Source organism: Oculina patagonica, chromosome 1 (assembly GCF_052425735.1).
Source record: "Oculina patagonica isolate OP01 chromosome 1, crgOcupat, whole genome shotgun sequence".
Taxonomy (NCBI): Eukaryota; Metazoa; Cnidaria; class Anthozoa; order Scleractinia; family Oculinidae; genus Oculina; species Oculina patagonica.
Window position 1 is genome coordinate 37,082,802 of NC_135758.1, and position 17,727 is coordinate 37,100,528.

A 17,727-nucleotide genomic window follows, 5' to 3' on the forward strand; every position below is an offset into this window, starting at 1 on the left:
TTCAAATTCACCAATCAGCGCTTGGCATCCCGCGGCAGCCCGCCACGGTTCAAAATCATGTCACACTTCTGCCATGAAGCATATGGTCAATAATTATAAGCCGCTCCCTTACTAGTATAGTCTATTTTTTTAAAAAAAATTAGTCAGCAAAATTAACACTTTATTACTTTTATATTGTTCTCTTTCAGTCACCTTTTTTGTTTATAATTAAGGTTTTTTTTTATTAAAAGTGACAATAGAAAGCAAGGGACCGCGGACAAAAATGCTGCTAGTGTACGTAGGAGCTGGCGACAGCTCTAATCAGACAAAAATAAAAATACAGAGACAAGAAGCAAGGCTGACACTACGTAGAAATGAAAAAACCTTTAACGGTCCCGTTAAGGTTTTTTCATTTCTACGTAGTGTCAGCCTTGCTTCCTGTCTCTGTTTTTTTTATTGCATTTTTATCCATCGAAGGCTGAAGCCTGAAAGCCGAAAGCTAGAGTCGCGATTTTTTTCTTATTATATTTCCAGCAGAGAACGTTTGTAAATGCACTTTTAATAAATTTTGTTTTAGGAGGTATAAATGTGAATGTTTTATGAATGAAATCGACTAACATGGTTCTTGTGTTATGTTCTTTATTGTTTGTAAATCAAAACATATTAAAATTAATATGCGTTTCCAACCTTTCAAGGACCTCATTTACTAAGACATTGTACTAAGGTTCTGACTAATCAGTATATATTATTGGTTGCGTTTAGTGGGTTTTGAGCAGCGAGCTCTTCAACTTATGCAATTTTTCGTTCTGGTCACGCTCAAAATTAGGCCATTTGCAGCATTGACTGTTAAGAGCTCTAAAAATATATATTTTATTCATTATCTCTATTGTTCTAATTATTACTATTATTATTGTAATTTTCTTTACTATTTATACTTTATTTTAACCTTCTTCAAATCACACTTAAGATGGCAGATGATTCTGCCCATTAACTATGTTCTGCCGAAACATGCAGTTACTTAGACCTTTCGGAAAAATGTATACCGTAATGATTCGATTTAGCGCCCGGGCGCTTATTTACTTTTGGCACCTCGAGGGAGGGCGCTTATTCGAGACAGGGCGCTTATTCGAGACAGGGCGCTTATTTAATTTCTTGAGAAACAACCAAATGTATCTAACAATAACAGAAACTGTAACAGTTAGAAATTGTTTAAAGTTCAGTAACTTTTAAAATAATTGTTCATTTTAGCAGTAAATCATATACATAAACTGTACGGCGAACGGTCAGAAGTTTATCTAGTTGACGTCAATGACTTCAGTATGGGCAGTTATCCACAATAGGGGCACTTATATAATTATTAGAGTAGGGGTGCTTATAAACGGGGGCGCTAATTAGAATGGGGGCGCTTATTGGAATAGGGGCGCTTATTTACAAAAACACATTCGAAGGGGGGCGTTTATTCGGAAGGGGGCGCTTATTGGAAGGAGGGCGCTAAATCGAATCATTACGGTAAGTAATGCATTTCCAACACTGACTAAAGTCGTTGCATTTACTTATGTCCCAAGATTTTTCATTGGGCAATGTTTGAGGGAAAGCTTTTAATTTTTTCGACGCAAAATGCAATGGACCGCCAGAGGCAGCACTTCGATTTGGTGCATGACTCTTAGGCCTCGCTTTCAAGTGACATCCATCTTAAGTGGTCTTTAACATAGTTGTATAGAACATGTTTTAGTTCAAACAGCTGCGATGTATGCAACACACCATTGATGTATGCACATTCGATATTTTGTCCGGCCATTAAAACTTGAAAACGCCGACATACTTGGCAACTTGCAACTCTAGCAAATTTGAATTGAATTTGCAAGATGCTGGGGCAGATCCAATTAATATTGGAACATTGTGCAGCAACATTGCAAAGTTACGAAAAAACAACGTCTGGTTTGACTGTAAATTAACTTTGACATCACGTGACATTTCAGTCAGCCTCATCTAGGATAACCAATTGGCGTGAAGATCGGCCTGCTTTTAATTCACCTCAGATCCCCACTCTAAAGTGGAACGTCATTAAGGCAGTTGTCGACGGAAAACATGTTCAGTTTTTTTATTTAACCCTTAATATGTTGAAATTATTCCTAAAAACGCGTTTTTTATAACCGTTAATCGATTTTCTTGGCCCTACGGTCCAAAAGTTCTCTAAATTCGCTAAAAATGCACTTTCTGACAATGCAGGAAGATTTTGATAAAAATTTCCATGGAAAAATGTACAATATTTTACTTTGGCGCATGCGCATAAGGAGATCATGATCAAGTACGGGTATTTTGGCCTGTTTTAGCACCAATTTTACACCAAAAACTGATCGTGTTTTTTTCGATTAACTCTGTCGGAATGCAGTCAATATTGAAGATGGATAGTCCTGTGGAAAGATCTATCCTAGCTCTATAAGATGCAAATCACAAAAATCTGCTGACGTGTAAATTAGTGACGTCATAAGTGGCAGAATGGCCATTCCTCCAAATCCCGGAATAATCCGCGCTTAGCATGTTAAGGGTTAAAGTTCTGTCTTCACTAGAGAGGATTCGTTGTCAAGAAGAAGAAACCCCAGATCGAGAACTGTAGAAATATAAAACCCGATGGCGTGTAGTTGAAAGTAGAAAGCACAAAATAAAGATGCAAGCAAATTGGCAGCACGTGTTGTCCTTGTCGTATCACTTCCAGCATCCATCCTTTTCCTGCATCATAAGTTCCTTGTGTTATATTCTTTGTCTTTGGTACTTTAAAATCGTCTCGAAATCGTTTCCTTCCCTTCGACATTGCTACTAGGTTGAAATGTCTTCACGCGGTGTTCCACTTGATAAACTAAACCTATATCATAAAATACAAAACTCATCGTGAATAGCTAAGCGAGAGAAGAAGAGTAACCGGGGTGGGTCAACGCCAGGGGCGTATCCAGGACTCATTTTCCAGTGTACGCACAATTTTCCAAATCACTCCCTTCTCCCTCCCTTCCCCTCAAGTTTCGAATCTTCCTTTTTTAATTTTGTTGTTTAAATTTTGTTTAGGATGTGAATGTTATGGTGGGGTTATGTTGCAAGCGTTCTTTCTTGATATGAAATGCCAAGTCATAGATATTCAGCCAGTCTCTCGCTACAACCACAGGGCTAATCTTCTGTCTTTCTTTCGCCCCAGCAAAGTCAGATCAAAATGTCCTAATCTAAAGTTCTTTTAATTCTTTTCATTATGTTTATGAACATGTATCACGGATTTCGTAGACTGTTCACAGTCCCCTATTTTTCCGTGATGTCGTAGAGATCGATCGTTCAGTCCGACGGGCCGCCATCTTGGTTTATAAACGCGAGCGAAAACCAAGATGGCGGCCCGTCGGACTAAACGATCGATCTCTACGACTTCACGGAAAAATAGGGGACTGTGAACAGTCTATTATTTTGCTTTAAAGTCCAAACTGTTGCAGCTGACGAACTCAAAACTGGCACGTTTGAAGAGAAGCTATTGTAGCTGTAATTTTGCGTGTTGCTTAAGACCATGTTGCATTTCGATGGCAACCCAGCTAATTATAATTCAACCCAAAAAATTGACAAAGACGTTTACAGAGCTTCAAATGTTGGTCCTTGTTGGAGATATAAATATATTTTACTCGTTTCCGAAAAGGAGAATTTTCTTTTTTTGTGAAGCCAACTTTATTTCTAAAAAAGATATGACTAAACGGAGTTGTCTTACAGGGGCGCAGCCAGAATTTTTCGAGAGGTACATAGCCATGTTCAAAACGAGCAGGGGACTGGGTACGAATATTCAATATCAATTGGATTGTAAAATTGGGCCTGTCATCTGAAAGAGCATCCAAAAATTAGTAACTCAACCAAATTTGAAAGTTATTGGTTTAAACGCAAAGGCATGGTACTCTTTTAAAAATCGTTAAAATAAGAGAGCTTAGTATACTAAGCTCTCTTATTTTAGCAATTTCTAAAAGTGAACCATACCTATGCGTTTAAACCAATAACTTTCAAATTTGGTTGAGTTACTAATTTTTGGATGCTCTTTCAGATGACAGGCCCAATTTTTCAATCCAATCAGTCCCCTGCTCGTTTTGAACATGGCTAATTACTCCCTTCTCCCTCCCTTCGCCTCAAGTCTCGAATCTAACTTTTTTATTTATTTTTTGTTTAAATTTTGTTTAGGATGTAAGTGTTATGGTGAGACTATGTTGTAAGCGTTCTCGTTTGATATGAAATGGCAACAGTCATAAATATTCAGCCGGTCTCTTGTCTCGGGCTTATGACTTTTTCAGGTCTAAAAATTTGCTTTCAAAGGCGTCAAAACACCAACAAAGCAGCCGTGGTAACAGAGTCGACGGCTCGTGTTTTCACAGCTTTTGCGCGAGTTTTGTTAATTAGATACAAAATAAGTCAGAGAGAAAGAGAAATTGAAAATTAGAAACAGCTGTTGTTGAACGAATTTTTTTTTTTTTTACTCCAAGATCGAAAAATGTTATTTTGTGGTTATATTGTTGATGACGATCATTACAATAACGATAAAAAGAAACCACTATATATTGAACTTTCGAGTTGTTCTCTTTATACGGTTACATAAAAATAAAACGAAACCATTTTAAACAGAATTATTGTAGATTCAAAATTGAGTCAAAAGAGTAGAATTTTATTGATAACGTTTCGTTGCCAAGGTAATCGTTTCAATCAAGAAGGTGATATCCAAGTTTTATTCATAACATTTTCGGGGGGTTATATTATCTAGATGCGCTAATTGATGAAAATCGTCCTCAAACATTTGAATTACAGCCGAAGTTCGGAATAAATTCGTGCCTTTTATATCGCGGTTTGAAATAAGCATTAACATCTTATGAATTGAGAGAATTTTTTTCTGTAAGTATTAATTTATTTTATAAGAATATCGAGGCTAAAATTTGCGAAATTTCACTGAGATTTTGAAAAGAATTTAATTTGTGTTGAAAATTTGTAAATACAATTATATGTTTTAAACTAAATCGTATAAAATTCTTCCTTTTTCTAAAAGACAAAACTAGCCAATTAAATGATAAAAGCCTGCAATGTCCAAATGTTCAATGCTAAGGACAATTCAGTGAACGGTACATGTAATACTAAGTATGGCATGCAGCACAAAACGGAAATGTCGTTCGCTATAGTCTAAGAATATTGACAAGAATATTTTCAGCCTAACACCGACAGAAAAATAAGAATATTCAGCCTGGGCAGAAAAAAACAGTATTCTTATAGAAAAAAAGAGTGTAGTCAAAAAGTGAAAATAAATTCATCTTTCCAGACACGATAGTGTGTAGTGCATGTATATCCTTAATAATGAAGATAAATTGTTCAACAATGACACAAGCATGGGACAAAGAAAAAATCTGAGGCCCCGACGGGATATCGAACCCATGGCCTCCCAGATACCGGTTGGGCGCTCTAACCAACTGAGCTACGGGAGACTCGTGGTGAGCTGGGCCATACATTTACTAGGTTGATATGTGACACGAGTCTAGTGCAGTTAAAATGCAATTGACGAGTTGAAATACACAGCGATACTAAAATGTTTAGTAAGAGTGCTTTTTAAGTGGTCGAAAGGAAAAAGAGGACTACAGATTACCTGTGGTCTCCTAGATAACAAAGATCTCGCGCGCTGCTGAGTTGTGTCGGACAATAAAAAAACTGAAACTGTAATATAAATATTTGATCGATAATTTAAGGGCATATATTTGTTTTGCATTTGGCTGCAATTAACCTCAAGTCATTTCACGATATATTAATCTTAGTGGTATCGATCAGATATATATCGCTTAACCTTGCAAACTAATGATAGCATATGTTTTAAGGTTCACTGGTATCCTGTTCGAATACACAATGTAGATTTAACCCAAGTGGAGACAAGGTCTGGATTGAGGAGGGGTACAAATATTAGTTGTCTGGGTTGACACACAAAGTATAATGAAAGCCTCAGGTCGTTTACAAGGCTTCTTTGCATCTGCTTCGTTTTAAATCTATAATGATCAAGCTAGATTATTATAACGATATACTTACCAAATCCTAAACGGGCACTGCCACGACAAATATTCGATACCCAATAGCTCACTTTAAATATGATTACACTGTAAAAAGCTCAATTCAATAACGTTTTTCAATAAGTGAGAATAAATTAATCCTATTGCCTGAGCTTGGGCGCGAAAAGCCCGTTGCATGGATATCAGAAGGTTCTGCGAAAAAATGTGTCGAGAAGCGAATTTGCGTCTCAATTAATTGTGAATATTTTACAATAAATTAAAACAGGAAGGGTTGTTATTTCTGATGTACAGTGGCGCGTTGTATTTCGGATCAAGCGGTCTGGGTTCGAGCCCTGTCGGGTCACTGTGTTGTGTTCTTGGACAAGTCACTTTACTCTCACAGCGCGTGCCTCTGTTCACACAGGAGTGTAAATTATTGAGGCAACCTGGCAGAGTGGTTGGGATTTACCTGCGATGGACTAGCATCCCATCCAGGGGGTATATCAATACTCTTGGTCACTTCACGCCACTACAAAAATAGCCTCCCATGCAGTCGTTCTTAGGGGCGATCGTGTTTCTGCGTTGCAGGTTTCAACAAAAACTAAGCGCCCGAGTTTTTGAGCCACTTGGCTTACTGACTGACTGACTGACTGACTGACTGACTGACTGCTGACCGACACGTGAATACGGAAGACATATTAAGCAACCGCTGAGGGCAAGGTACAAAAACGCAGGCTCAATCAATCATTAGAGACGACTTTTCGTTTTTGTAAGGGTAACATTTTATGCAATGGGTCTAAAATGTGTTTTTATATAATTTACATCAAGTTGTCCCTGGGTAACGATTTTCCACCTTCAGTCCAGTTCTTCCATGTCGCCGTAATCATTTCGTTGCTTAAAGACTACTTCAGTTATTTCTCCTGAAGTTTCCAATGTTTTTACGGGCTCGTCGTTCGACCCGGTGCCCTTCAAATGTCCCGGATGATAAGGTTGAAAAGATGACAATGGCGACAACACTTGGTCGATATCTTTGCCAGTGATTTCCAATCGCGAAAGTAACGCGTCGAAGTCCTTCTTTGATGATTCTAACGCTTGTGATACGAGGAAGTTCTTTCTCTTAAGTCTATCCAAAATAAAATAAAGTAAAATAAAAAACTGTCGAAAAATGAAATTTCTGACGTTTGAATGAATGAATTAGACAGAAATTACTATTCTGACAGCACGATTGAGAGGTTCGCGGGTTGGTATGGGATGTCTAGGTATATATAGGTTTTGGCGGGAGATTTAGGATACATTTTGCATCAGATGACTGACTGACACATCCTCAATAAACTCTTTACATTGAATGTCTCGTGTTAGTGTAGTCAGAATATAATACATTTGAACAAGGTTTAAGTTTATTTTTTTTGGAAAATGAAAGTCCTCGATTTCCGTTCAATAACAATGGCACTGAGAATCAAATATTGGCCTTTTAATTTTTATGTAGATGTGCGTTGCGAGTTACTTTCAACTGACTTTGCTTTCTCCGTAATCATAGCCTGTGTACAGCCCACCCCTCTTCTTATAATGATTATACTTTGTACGAAAAGGTCTCGCTAGAATTCTTGCTGAATTTCTCGAAGAAATCTAATTAAGTGTAAAGGATCGTCTTTGTCTGCTAAAAAAACATACTTACATTAGAATCATAGCCAGTGCAATAATCTTCCATTGGAATGGCTTCATAGTGACATTTTTACTACTAAGGCTGCAGAAAAATAACAACAAAGACTTGTAAAGGGAAGCACGCGGTCTCAGAATGCCTACATCCGTAGCCAAAAGTAGTTAAAACGCGTACAAAAAACAAACATTATAACATAAATATAGATGATGAGCGCTTAAATTGTACTATTACACATGTATACATTGTAGTCACTATTTGTCTTCTCAATGGCTAACAGCTAATTCTGGGAATCACCGCAACCTACAGATTATTCACTCATTGCTAGCAGACTAGTGAATAATCTGTAAGTTGCGCGTGCAATGCATGATTTTCAGAGCAATTTCAAGTTCACGTGTGGTGAGCGGCATCTTGCACAAAGCGAAGTAAAGTTCGTTTCTTCAACCGAGCAAGAATAAATTGCTAGACGATAAAGACTCAGAAACCACGAAAAGATCGACAGATCACAATGAAATTCCTTCACTTTACCATGACCTTGAATAAAAAATGTTTTCCATGATTTTTCTTGACCTGTGGCAACCCCGAAGAACTGAGATGGACGTTGAAAAGTCTAAGAATCGTAAAGCTATTAGAACCTCTTTGTGAGTTCACATGGTGAAAATTGTAACCGAATTGCAATTTAGTTACTCACCTAAACGTGTGTACAAGCTCAGTGAGGTCACGGGATATTTCACCTACAGTCAATTTGACTTCACTCAACAACTCTGGCATGCTAAACAAGACATGAGAGAATCTCTAAATACAATTAAATTGTACAGCTACAAACATATTTGATGCGTTAACAGCTCTCCTACATTGATTTCGTAAGCATAAACTAGTCGCTGGTGTAATCTTGGGTATTCTTGTTAATTCCTCCTTATGTCGAGAAGGGGTGGTTCCAACGTTTTATGGAAGAGGGTTGCATGCATTTGTGCGCAGGGCGCGAGTCTCTTGGCGGTCTGGGGCCTCCGCTAATGGGGGTAGGGGGTGTAGCCCCTTCAACCCTCGACTAGGATCCGCCTATGGCGAGATATAAAAATCTCTAAACTGCTGCTAGGAACGATTTTAGCTGCAACGATTGGTATATTGTATGAGTCTCATAATTATGCTAAACTCCCCCACAATCAGACTAGTGGAGATTTGTATATTGCTATAAATGGCGATAAAAACGTTAAATTTGGAGAAACGTTTTCCTGTTACAATTGATAATCATTATTACTACCTCAATAGAAAGCAATGAAACGTCCATCCAATGGTCTAACTTACGTTCGAAATAACTTGTCCAACACGATCCGTCTTCTTATGGTCGATTGGGACTTTGAGTCAATGGGTGGCACAACGCACACTGGATCCTGTGAAGCAGAAATCAAGTACCTTACTTGGCTGTACAGCTGTAACAGCGCTGTGACTGTTACCGTCAAGAGCTTAATGCCTTCATGACATTTTAAAAATCGATTCTTAAAACTTTAACCGCGCAAAAGGGTAAGCCTTGAGCCAAGTGTCCCATACTGCCAGAGCTTATCCCGGTTTCGATAAAATTAAGCGGCTAGGAATATTGCTATTCCCCCCCCCCCCCCCGATGGGATGCTAGTACATCACGGGATACCCCCTCCCCCCAGCATTGTTTCGCTGGAACCAGTTTAAACATCTAGATAGAGAGGGGCACTATTAGATTAAAGTGTCTTGCCCAAGAACACAACATAGTGACCCTGGGCTCGAACCCGGGCTGTTTCATTCAGAGTTGGGTGTGCTAACCATTAGGCCAACACACCCCCAAGGAAAACCATAATGAGAGTTGGTACTACCTGTAGTACCTATGAAAATAGTGTTGCATGTAATAAAGTTTTCATTAAAAAAAAAAAAAAAACATTGAAAAAGAGAGAAAACTGTTGAAAATTTTTTGGGTGGCTTTTTGGGCCCCCCCCCCCGACTCACATTGTGGTACAGTTTCTCAAAATATTGCTGTGTTAAGCAAACTAGAAGTAAAAATTTTCAAACCCAATTAAGCCTTTTCTTTTCTTTTATCGTGATATCTTCTCTGGCCATTTGTGGGTTTCCCTCAGTCTCCAAATCTGAATCTGAGTCTTCCTTTGCATTCATCGTGGGTTGGTAGAACTGAGCAACTCTCGTTGTGAAGGAGTCTGGGTCTTTAAACAAAAGTAAGGTGTATTCTGTGAGTGTTACAACATTTCAAGATAAAACAAAATATAAGCACACAAAGACATTCCATAACTGCTCGTTCTAATAGTGTTTACCTGACTGTGAGAACGATGGGAAAATAAAGATTGAAAGAAAAATTAGCACTCGCTAGACACATTTATTACCGGTATTTAAAAAAAAAATCACGAAAGGTGCGCCAAGTAACCAACCACAGTAAACATACCAATCAGTACCAAACCCAAAACCAATCGTGTCTCATGCACTTTTTTCCGTATCTAGCCTAAGTGCACCACACAGTGACTATGACCAGCACTCGTACCCAGATCTATTGATCCGGAGCCCAACACGCCAACCACTATGCCACCGCGCCCGTTCAATGCACAAAATTATAATTGCTAACCTGACTAAGACAGGGTTCAGTATAAGTTTTTAAAGAAACTGTTTTACTGCGTGGAAACACTTACCAAGTGAAGCACTTGGTTGATTATCAACTGAAGTTGATAAAGGGACTAAATAAACCACAATAGCAAATTTGAAAGCTGGCGTTTCGAGCTCACCTTCTAGTTGATAATCAACAAAGTATTTGAATGAAACAGGGTCGATCTCACTAAGCTTCACTACAGTGTATGCTAATGCATAAACATAAAGAATGACTCTATGTACAGAAACCAGTTTAGAATATTGACCTTTCTCTTTGGCCTCCGGATAGACGCTGTCAGTGTCTCTTTTCAGAGAGTGGCCGAGATTTTCCAATGTTGAATGTGTGCACCACTCCTGAAACACCGCTTGAACTGACTGAATTATCATATCTCTACTAAGGGATCCCCCTTTATTGTCCTGCATTCTTTCTTTCTTTGAAGCAAATCGACTTTTACTATCACTAGATTCTGGTGTTCTCCTCAGTGACTGATCAGGTTTATCAGGTAACTGGTCAAGTTTAACAGGTAATTGAACAGGTTTATCAAGTAATTGATTAGGTTTATCCCGTAATTGATTAGGTTTGTCCAGTGATTGATCATGAGCATCAGTTAAGGATGGTGATGAAGACATCGATGATAAAAAGTTAGGTGTTGGACTGTCCTCGCTATAATAATCCTTTGTTAATTCCTGAACACTGTCCGTACTCATGGCGTATAAACTTTCTTCAATTCCAGCAACTTGATCATTATCATCGTGGCCCCCATACTCCGTGATACAATCTTCTTCGACTCCAACACTTAAGGAAAAGAAATTCCAACCATAATTAAAGCAACTCTCAGTAATAAGTCTTTAGTTAGACTTTTAAGACCCTGTGAGAATTAACAGAATAGCATTTCTTGCCACAGCAAAAAATAACCCCACATGACTGCACAAGCCCTCACAGTGAAAATCATTGCTGTAAACTGTTACTACAGTGTATGCGGTGAATTTGAAAAGTATGAACACTTTGGTTTGACTATCAGATACTAAATGAAACCAAAGGCTGGGATGGTTGCTGTTAGGCTTTCACTTAACAGGTATTCATATCACATGTGATTAGTACACATATTCCTCGTGAGTCATGTGATAACATTCCAAAAAAAAGTCTTCATAGTGTTCATACTTTCCTGATTCACATCATAATGCATGTCTATGAAGTTAGTTTTATATATTGACAGCTCAACCTCAAGCAACTTGGCTATGAAATATGATGGCATACTGTTCCATAGTTTAACAGAGCATAACTTTATAATTGTCACCTTATATTTTCTTTTTCTTCTTTGTTTCCCACCAAAACATCACCAGCACTGGTTCTGTTCAAAACATCATTAAACAAATGGTTTCAGTATAAACATGAAGCTCATTTGAATTTCGTGATTTAATAGCATACCATATTTTCTCAAATAAACGCCCCCGGCGTTTATTTCAAACTTGGCTTCGTGAACCCGGCGTTTATTTGAAGCCGGCGTTTATCGGGGCCCGGCGTTTATTAACGGACTGCAATTTTCTGCCAATTTTTCAGATTGATTTATTGTTACCGATCTTCGAGACCAAGGGGCAGTTTGTCAAGGCGGGACGATTTTTCTCCTCGTTCTGCCACGAAAAAGTGTCCCTGGGTATCCAACGTATTATTTTCCAAAGGTGCACTATTACGGATTGGATAGTTTATGTTGCAATCGAGATTTGTGACAAACAGAATATATTTACTTGTTAGCTTGACCTCAAATAAACGCCGGGACCTCGAACAAACGCCCCCGGCGTTTATTTAAAAACTAGCAATTTTGACCCGGCGTTTATACGAGGCCGGCGTTTAATCGGGGTCGGGCGTTTAATCGAGAAAATATGGTACATACTTTCAGCTACTCTTTATATAGGGGCATCCTTTTAAACCTTGAAAGCAAACCCCAAAAACAATGATCTTGCATTTCAACTTGGTGCTTCCTGGTTATTGCAACAACATGTTTTCAATTTGCAGAATGGTTGATGTAACCTTAAAAAGTCAGTCATACAAATTGGTAACATTAACTTGCAAATACAGATGAATTCCTGGCTGTTGTTTTACGGCATAAAATAACAGTTGGAAAGCTGTCTGTGTTCGCAGGCTATGGTTGTCATAATCAAGTTGTGCTAGCAGTTACATGTAACTCGTCATGTGGTTCTTACACAATCTGACACTAGCAAGATACCTGTACATGTGAAGCAAAACACTTGCACTCACCTTTTGATGCTACTGTCACTTTCCAGCAGAACAAACGTCTTTGAACTAAAACAACATTGGAAGTTTCATTCAACATATTAGCATCAACATCTTGCTTTACCACTTTATATCCTTTTACTACCAGAAAGAATTTTTTTTTTTACTCATGCACTTTTTTTTCGCTTCATGCTTCCTAAATGTCTGATTGTAGACTGTGGTTGGATTATTTTATAAATTTATACATTATTCAGTTTGATGTTTAACATTTGAAATCAGGGGCGGATCCAGGATTTAAAAAGGGGGGGGGGGGGGGGGCCCACCCCACCCCAAAGGGGGGGGGGGAGGGAGAAAGGGGAAAAAACAAAAGAGAGATTTTTTTTTTTTTTTTTTTTTTTTATTTAAATAATTTTTTTTTATTTTAAATGGGGGGGGGGGGGGGGGGAACCCCCCCCCCCCGAAATACATGTGCACTGTAGAGTTAAAAGTAACCTGGCTTTTATTCAGGGTTATACTCTTTTGCTTTATTTATTCAGGACTTTTTCCATGATATTTCAAAATTTCCATGACCCAAATTTTACCATGTTTCTTGGAAATTTCCAAAAATAATCTCGATTTCGGGAAAGTTTTTACCCCTTTCCTCACAAAAAAAACCTGCTGTTAAGAATTTTTTTTGTACAATCAATACCATTTTTCATGATTTTACATGACCCAAACTTAAATTACATGACTTTAATTTCCAGGCATGGGAAAAGAAATTCTAAAATTCCATGACTTTCCAGGTTTTCCATGACCTGTGTGAACCTTGTTACCTTTTAAGTGGAACACTGCAGCAGTTTTGACTGTTGTTCAAAGGATAAAGTCATTTTTCTTATACAAAAAATAAATTTAAACACTGTAAAGCAGACAGGAAATAACAGAAAAATTTCGACTATACCTTTCACCAATCCGCGTCCACACTGGAGAAGCTGAGATTTGTGATTCAAAATACTTGGAGGCTTTGAAACAAAAGTTGCTGCAAAAACACTATGAAATGCAAACAACATGTAAGGTTTTTCGAACTTCCAATTTCTCGAACCAATTTTCATTTCCCATGGATAGTACTTCTCTAAAAAAATTTACCACTGATTTCTAGAAACATTTTTCATTTCTCCTACAACTGTGATAATGTTTAGTAGACAAATTTGGAAATCCTAAGACATATGTAAAAAGAACTTTGCTACATGTAAATCATGGTCAGATTGTTGTTTCTGACTTGAAGAAGATTAGTTTAAACAAATTACTGAACACTCTTAGATGATCAACTTACCTTTCTTTCTGTGATATCAAAAACTCTATTTGTTTTCACACAGATCTTGTATTTTTGAGATGGAATCTACAATAGAAAGTACAGTCATGTTATTTAGCAGCATCAGGGTGAGACGAAAATAGAAAAGTCAGCTTGCCCTTCGGGCAAGCCATTATCTTATCTTACTAGCCCGAAGCTCTGAGAAGCTAGCCCAAAGGTAATTTGCATAATTAATTATATGCAGATTTAAAATTGTTCTTCCTTTGGAGACAATAAATACATAAACATTCAAAAAGAAAAAAAAAATAATCTTACCACAAGAATTAAAACAAACACATTATTACTATTTTGTGGCAACTAACTTTGTCCTTCAGGATCTGTTCATATTTGTAATCCTTCATTTCAAGAGACACAATTCATATGCATACATGACGTAGCCAATGCCTGCAATGCATTTCGGGGCGTTTTCAAAAGCGGTCAGCCATTTGCAAGTTTTATGAAGTGATGGAGTACTTTACGGCAAAGCAATACCATGGATTGGAACACTATGACTTCTTTTCTCATTTTGAACGTTTTAAAAGCAAAGATCTTCCAATATAATAATTTTCTGGAAGGACACAATTCCACAGAAAATGGCCGTTACTCATCTTATCGATCTTATACAGAGAAATAAAGTCGCCACGTTCAAGTTGGCGAATATAAAACCAGGAGTTTTAGTGGCCAAGGATGCAGTGAGTCACATTTTCGAGCCCCAAATTTTTCCCTCTAATTTGTCTGGTGCACATTAATTTTATTTCTGAAGGTTGTCATAAAAAAACAATGTTTCTTGCCCGTGTGTTGCTTGCCCGTCTTCTCAGATAGTATATAACACAGTTTCTATATTTTCAGTGGCTGATACAGAACTTCAAGAAAGTGGGGGCCCTGATCATCCAGCTAAACCCTGAAATAGGGGGGGGGGGGGTATTGGCCCTTCAGACCTAGTTTGGCCCTAGTTTCCACCAATGCCATTACTTTATGAACAGTAATCACCTTAAATAACAATAATTATTAAGACTACAGTAATGTACACCCAGGCGGGGGGGGGGGGGGGGGGGAACCTGTTTATTTTTGGGTGGGGGTGTGCCCCTGGGACTCTGAAACCCTTACCCGATACCAGACCATGTTCAGCTAATTTTGCAACCCTATACTAGACTAGACACCAAAAATCCCTACACTATCGCAGACTTTCTTTTTTTAGAACTGTATCACTATCAGTGTTTTTAAGGAAAAATCATCTGTCAACGACGGTGCCATGACGTTTAGGAAAGCCTCTTTCTCTTCCGACTTTCTATTTCTATTTTTAGTCTTAATTTGTGATACCACTGAATCGTTTCCCTTCAAATGATACCCAATATTCTAGACCATAAAATCTCTGATTTCTATACCCTATCCGAGACTAAACTGCTTGAAAACCATACCCTTCACAGCGGCACATACCTATGTACCTCATTTATGGGAGTGCCCCCCCCCCCCCGGGAATGTACAGTACCTGGCTCAATTCATTGTTGCACAAAGGATATCCACATTTTTTTGATAACATTCTTTCTTCTACTACGTCTGCATAGTGGCTAGTAGTGATAAAGTTTCCCTGCAACAAAGAAAAAATGTTGTAAGCTTCCTTAGAAGGTGAGACTATACTGGCATAATTTTAGTAAAGACTGCAATCTCTTCAGACACATTTGAAAGTTATTTCTTACAAAACTAAATCTAAAATTCACTACCTTTCAGCAGTAGATCCATGGGGGAAGGAGGGGCGATGAAGTGAAGATGAGCCATTTTTGCTCAGAAAAGAGGGACCCTGAACTGAAAGTACATTGTACATTATACAGGTGAACAGTTGCAGTGCATTTCATGTTTCAATACCAGGAGCTGGGGAGGGGTGGGAGTATTTATCATGGTGTGTGACAAGTGGAAAATTGGAGACCTGCAGACTTTCAGAATTTTTTTTAGTATACATCAAATCATCTGTGAACAGACTAACTGGAGGTTAGTCAAGCTATCTGGAGGGCTTTCAGGCCAACCTGAACCGGAGTGGCAGTCTGTAGGTCCACAGACCACAGTCACTGCATTTGTCACATTTCATTCCTTCTGGCCTTAGGTAAGGTAAGGTAAGGTAAAGTCTTTATTTAACGAGGGTAGCACTAAAATAGCATAAAAACACTAACAAACCAGTGGCCCTCAATAATTTACAATAAAATATAAAAATACTCAGAACAATACGAATATTAAAACTATGGATAAACTAAAACTATGAAATATTACGAATAAAAATACAAGAAATACGAGATAAAATATTAAAAAGGTAAAAAGAGTAAAAGTGTAACTAAATTACAGAATAAAATGATTTAAAAACTGCTGTTCTTTAAAAGGGGGCATTCTCTTCCAAAGAGAGTTCCTAAAAGGTTTAATTGCCTTAAAAAAGGAGGATCCACCCCGCAATCCCCTCTTCCTAGATCCACCACTGTCTTTGGAATACACAATGACCTTAACTTACTGCATTAATAAGAAAGTCCTTTTTGACTTCATCTTCAAGAACAAGTCTTTCCACTATATTATGTGCTCGCTCTTCTGCAGCCACTTGAGAACGAATTGAGGTTTCAAGCTCTTTTAACCTGAAAACCAAATCATGCTTAACTCGTAAGAAATAGGTACAAGTTTAAATTGTTTCGACAGGGCCAATGTTGATATAAAGTTTCACACCTTTGTTTTTCATCTTTAATTTCTTCACGACGTACAGGCTTTTTGGCCCGGGAGGAAACCTCTAGAAAGAAAAAGGAAGAATATTATTCACGTTATCTCACATTTTCACGTACTTTTGTCACTTTTTCTCTTAATTAGCATTTTGCAATCTACTTATAATTCAACTTTCAACGCTTTGTAAATCATTCAACTGAAGATGACAGTGGTTTCTGTCGAAACATGTTTTGTAAACTTAAAAAAATTGTCGTTTTCTTTAAAATCTTCACGTAAAAATGTAAGTATAACACTCTTAATCTATTCAAAATACAATTTTCGTACTTGTCTTTTCTGATTGTTTCTTCTGCCTGGGTTTGTTGGTGTGCAAAAAATTTCCTTCCGTGGTGTCGTCCTCGTCCGCCATGTTGCTTAACTGCTGAAACCGCTGACAGATTGTCAACTCACTTCTTACTGGGTTCGATACCAGACTTCGCGCACAACAAGCTACGGGACAAACTAGGCGAGAGGCTTCAACATGGATCCCCTCCGTTAAAGCCACTGTAAAGCCCTGAATTTTTCCAGGCTTCATTCAATCGCTTAAATTGTTGGACTCACGATAAGGATCGTGTAATAGCTTGTTTCTTTTTCGGAAGCAAAACAATCGAAGTAATATCATAGCCTCCTCACAACCATACCGCGAGCCTCTCAATGGGTCTTCGTTTTCTTCGCAATTTGTTTGCAAATATTCGTTTTTTTAAAGCAGATCTTCGTTTTATGGATTGAAACGGATTGAACGTTTATTCAGTGTAATTCAAGTTTTGACAGTTGTGAAAGTTTTATATCTGAGTGTTCAATTTGATCACGCAAATTTAGGTCAATTTCAGATCTTCGCTTCAATCTTTAATATGTCCTTGGCGTCTTCGATTTCTTCGGAAATACCCATGCATAGAGAGGCCGGGCTCATCCTGTGGCACGAAAATGGTGTGAGTACAGTAACACAACACCATACCCAAAGTTAGGTTTTCCTGTTAAATGAGTTACGTAATGGTTAAATTACATAATATACGACAACCCTCTTTTTAGTGGGGCACGCGACCATATGTAAGATGATCGCAGATTATAAGTTACATAATGAATTAAATAACATAAGTGATAAAGTTGCCAATTTGTCAAATTACGTAATTTCGACCAGAAAACGTGAGACGAAACG

The 17,727-nt window shown here is 38.0% G+C and overlaps 1 protein-coding gene across 2 annotated transcripts; it reads right to left on the minus strand.

The window, feature by feature from the left end:
* Nucleotides 1-6,312: 6,312 nt before the first annotated feature.
* On the minus strand, nucleotides 6,313-17,125 carry LOC144667456 (putative RNA polymerase II subunit B1 CTD phosphatase RPAP2). Of its 2 annotated transcripts, XM_078528877.1 has the most exons (14): nucleotides 16,860-17,125; nucleotides 16,542-16,602; nucleotides 16,336-16,453; nucleotides 15,331-15,429; nucleotides 13,824-13,889; nucleotides 13,452-13,540; nucleotides 12,539-12,583; nucleotides 11,580-11,633; nucleotides 10,548-11,077; nucleotides 9,700-9,848; nucleotides 8,968-9,053; nucleotides 8,354-8,434; nucleotides 7,681-7,749; nucleotides 6,313-7,128 (listed from the first exon to the last, which is right to left on the minus strand). In XM_078528877.1, exons 1-14 carry the CDS (start codon nucleotides 17,104-17,106, stop codon nucleotides 6,861-6,863), a joined length of 1,962 nt encoding a protein of 653 aa, XP_078385003.1. In that variant the 5' UTR covers nucleotides 17,107-17,125; the 3' UTR covers nucleotides 6,313-6,860. The 2 variants fall into 2 exon arrangements, with proteins under 2 accessions (XP_078385003.1, XP_078385011.1); XM_078528885.1 differs by lacking the exon at nucleotides 11,580-11,633 and having other exon boundaries at nucleotides 16,860-17,117.
* Between the last annotated feature and the right edge of the window lie 602 nt (nucleotides 17,126-17,727).

What these genes read in the sequence shown, in the direction of transcription:
- LOC144667456 (XM_078528877.1), bottom strand. Translation starts at nt 17,106, where the DNA reads ATGAAGCCTGGAAAAATTCAGGGCTTTACAGTGGCTTTAACGGAGGGG. An exon ending in GAAGAAAAAGAAAATATAAG is followed by an intron (nt 11,078 to 11,579) that starts GTGACAATTATA and finishes CTTTTCCTTAAG; the next exon opens with TGTTGGAGTCGAAGAAGATT. An exon ending in GCACTGGCTATGATTCTAAT is followed by an intron (nt 7,129 to 7,680) that starts GTAAGTATGTTT and finishes TATTTTGGATAG; the next exon opens with ACTTAAGAGAAAGAACTTCC.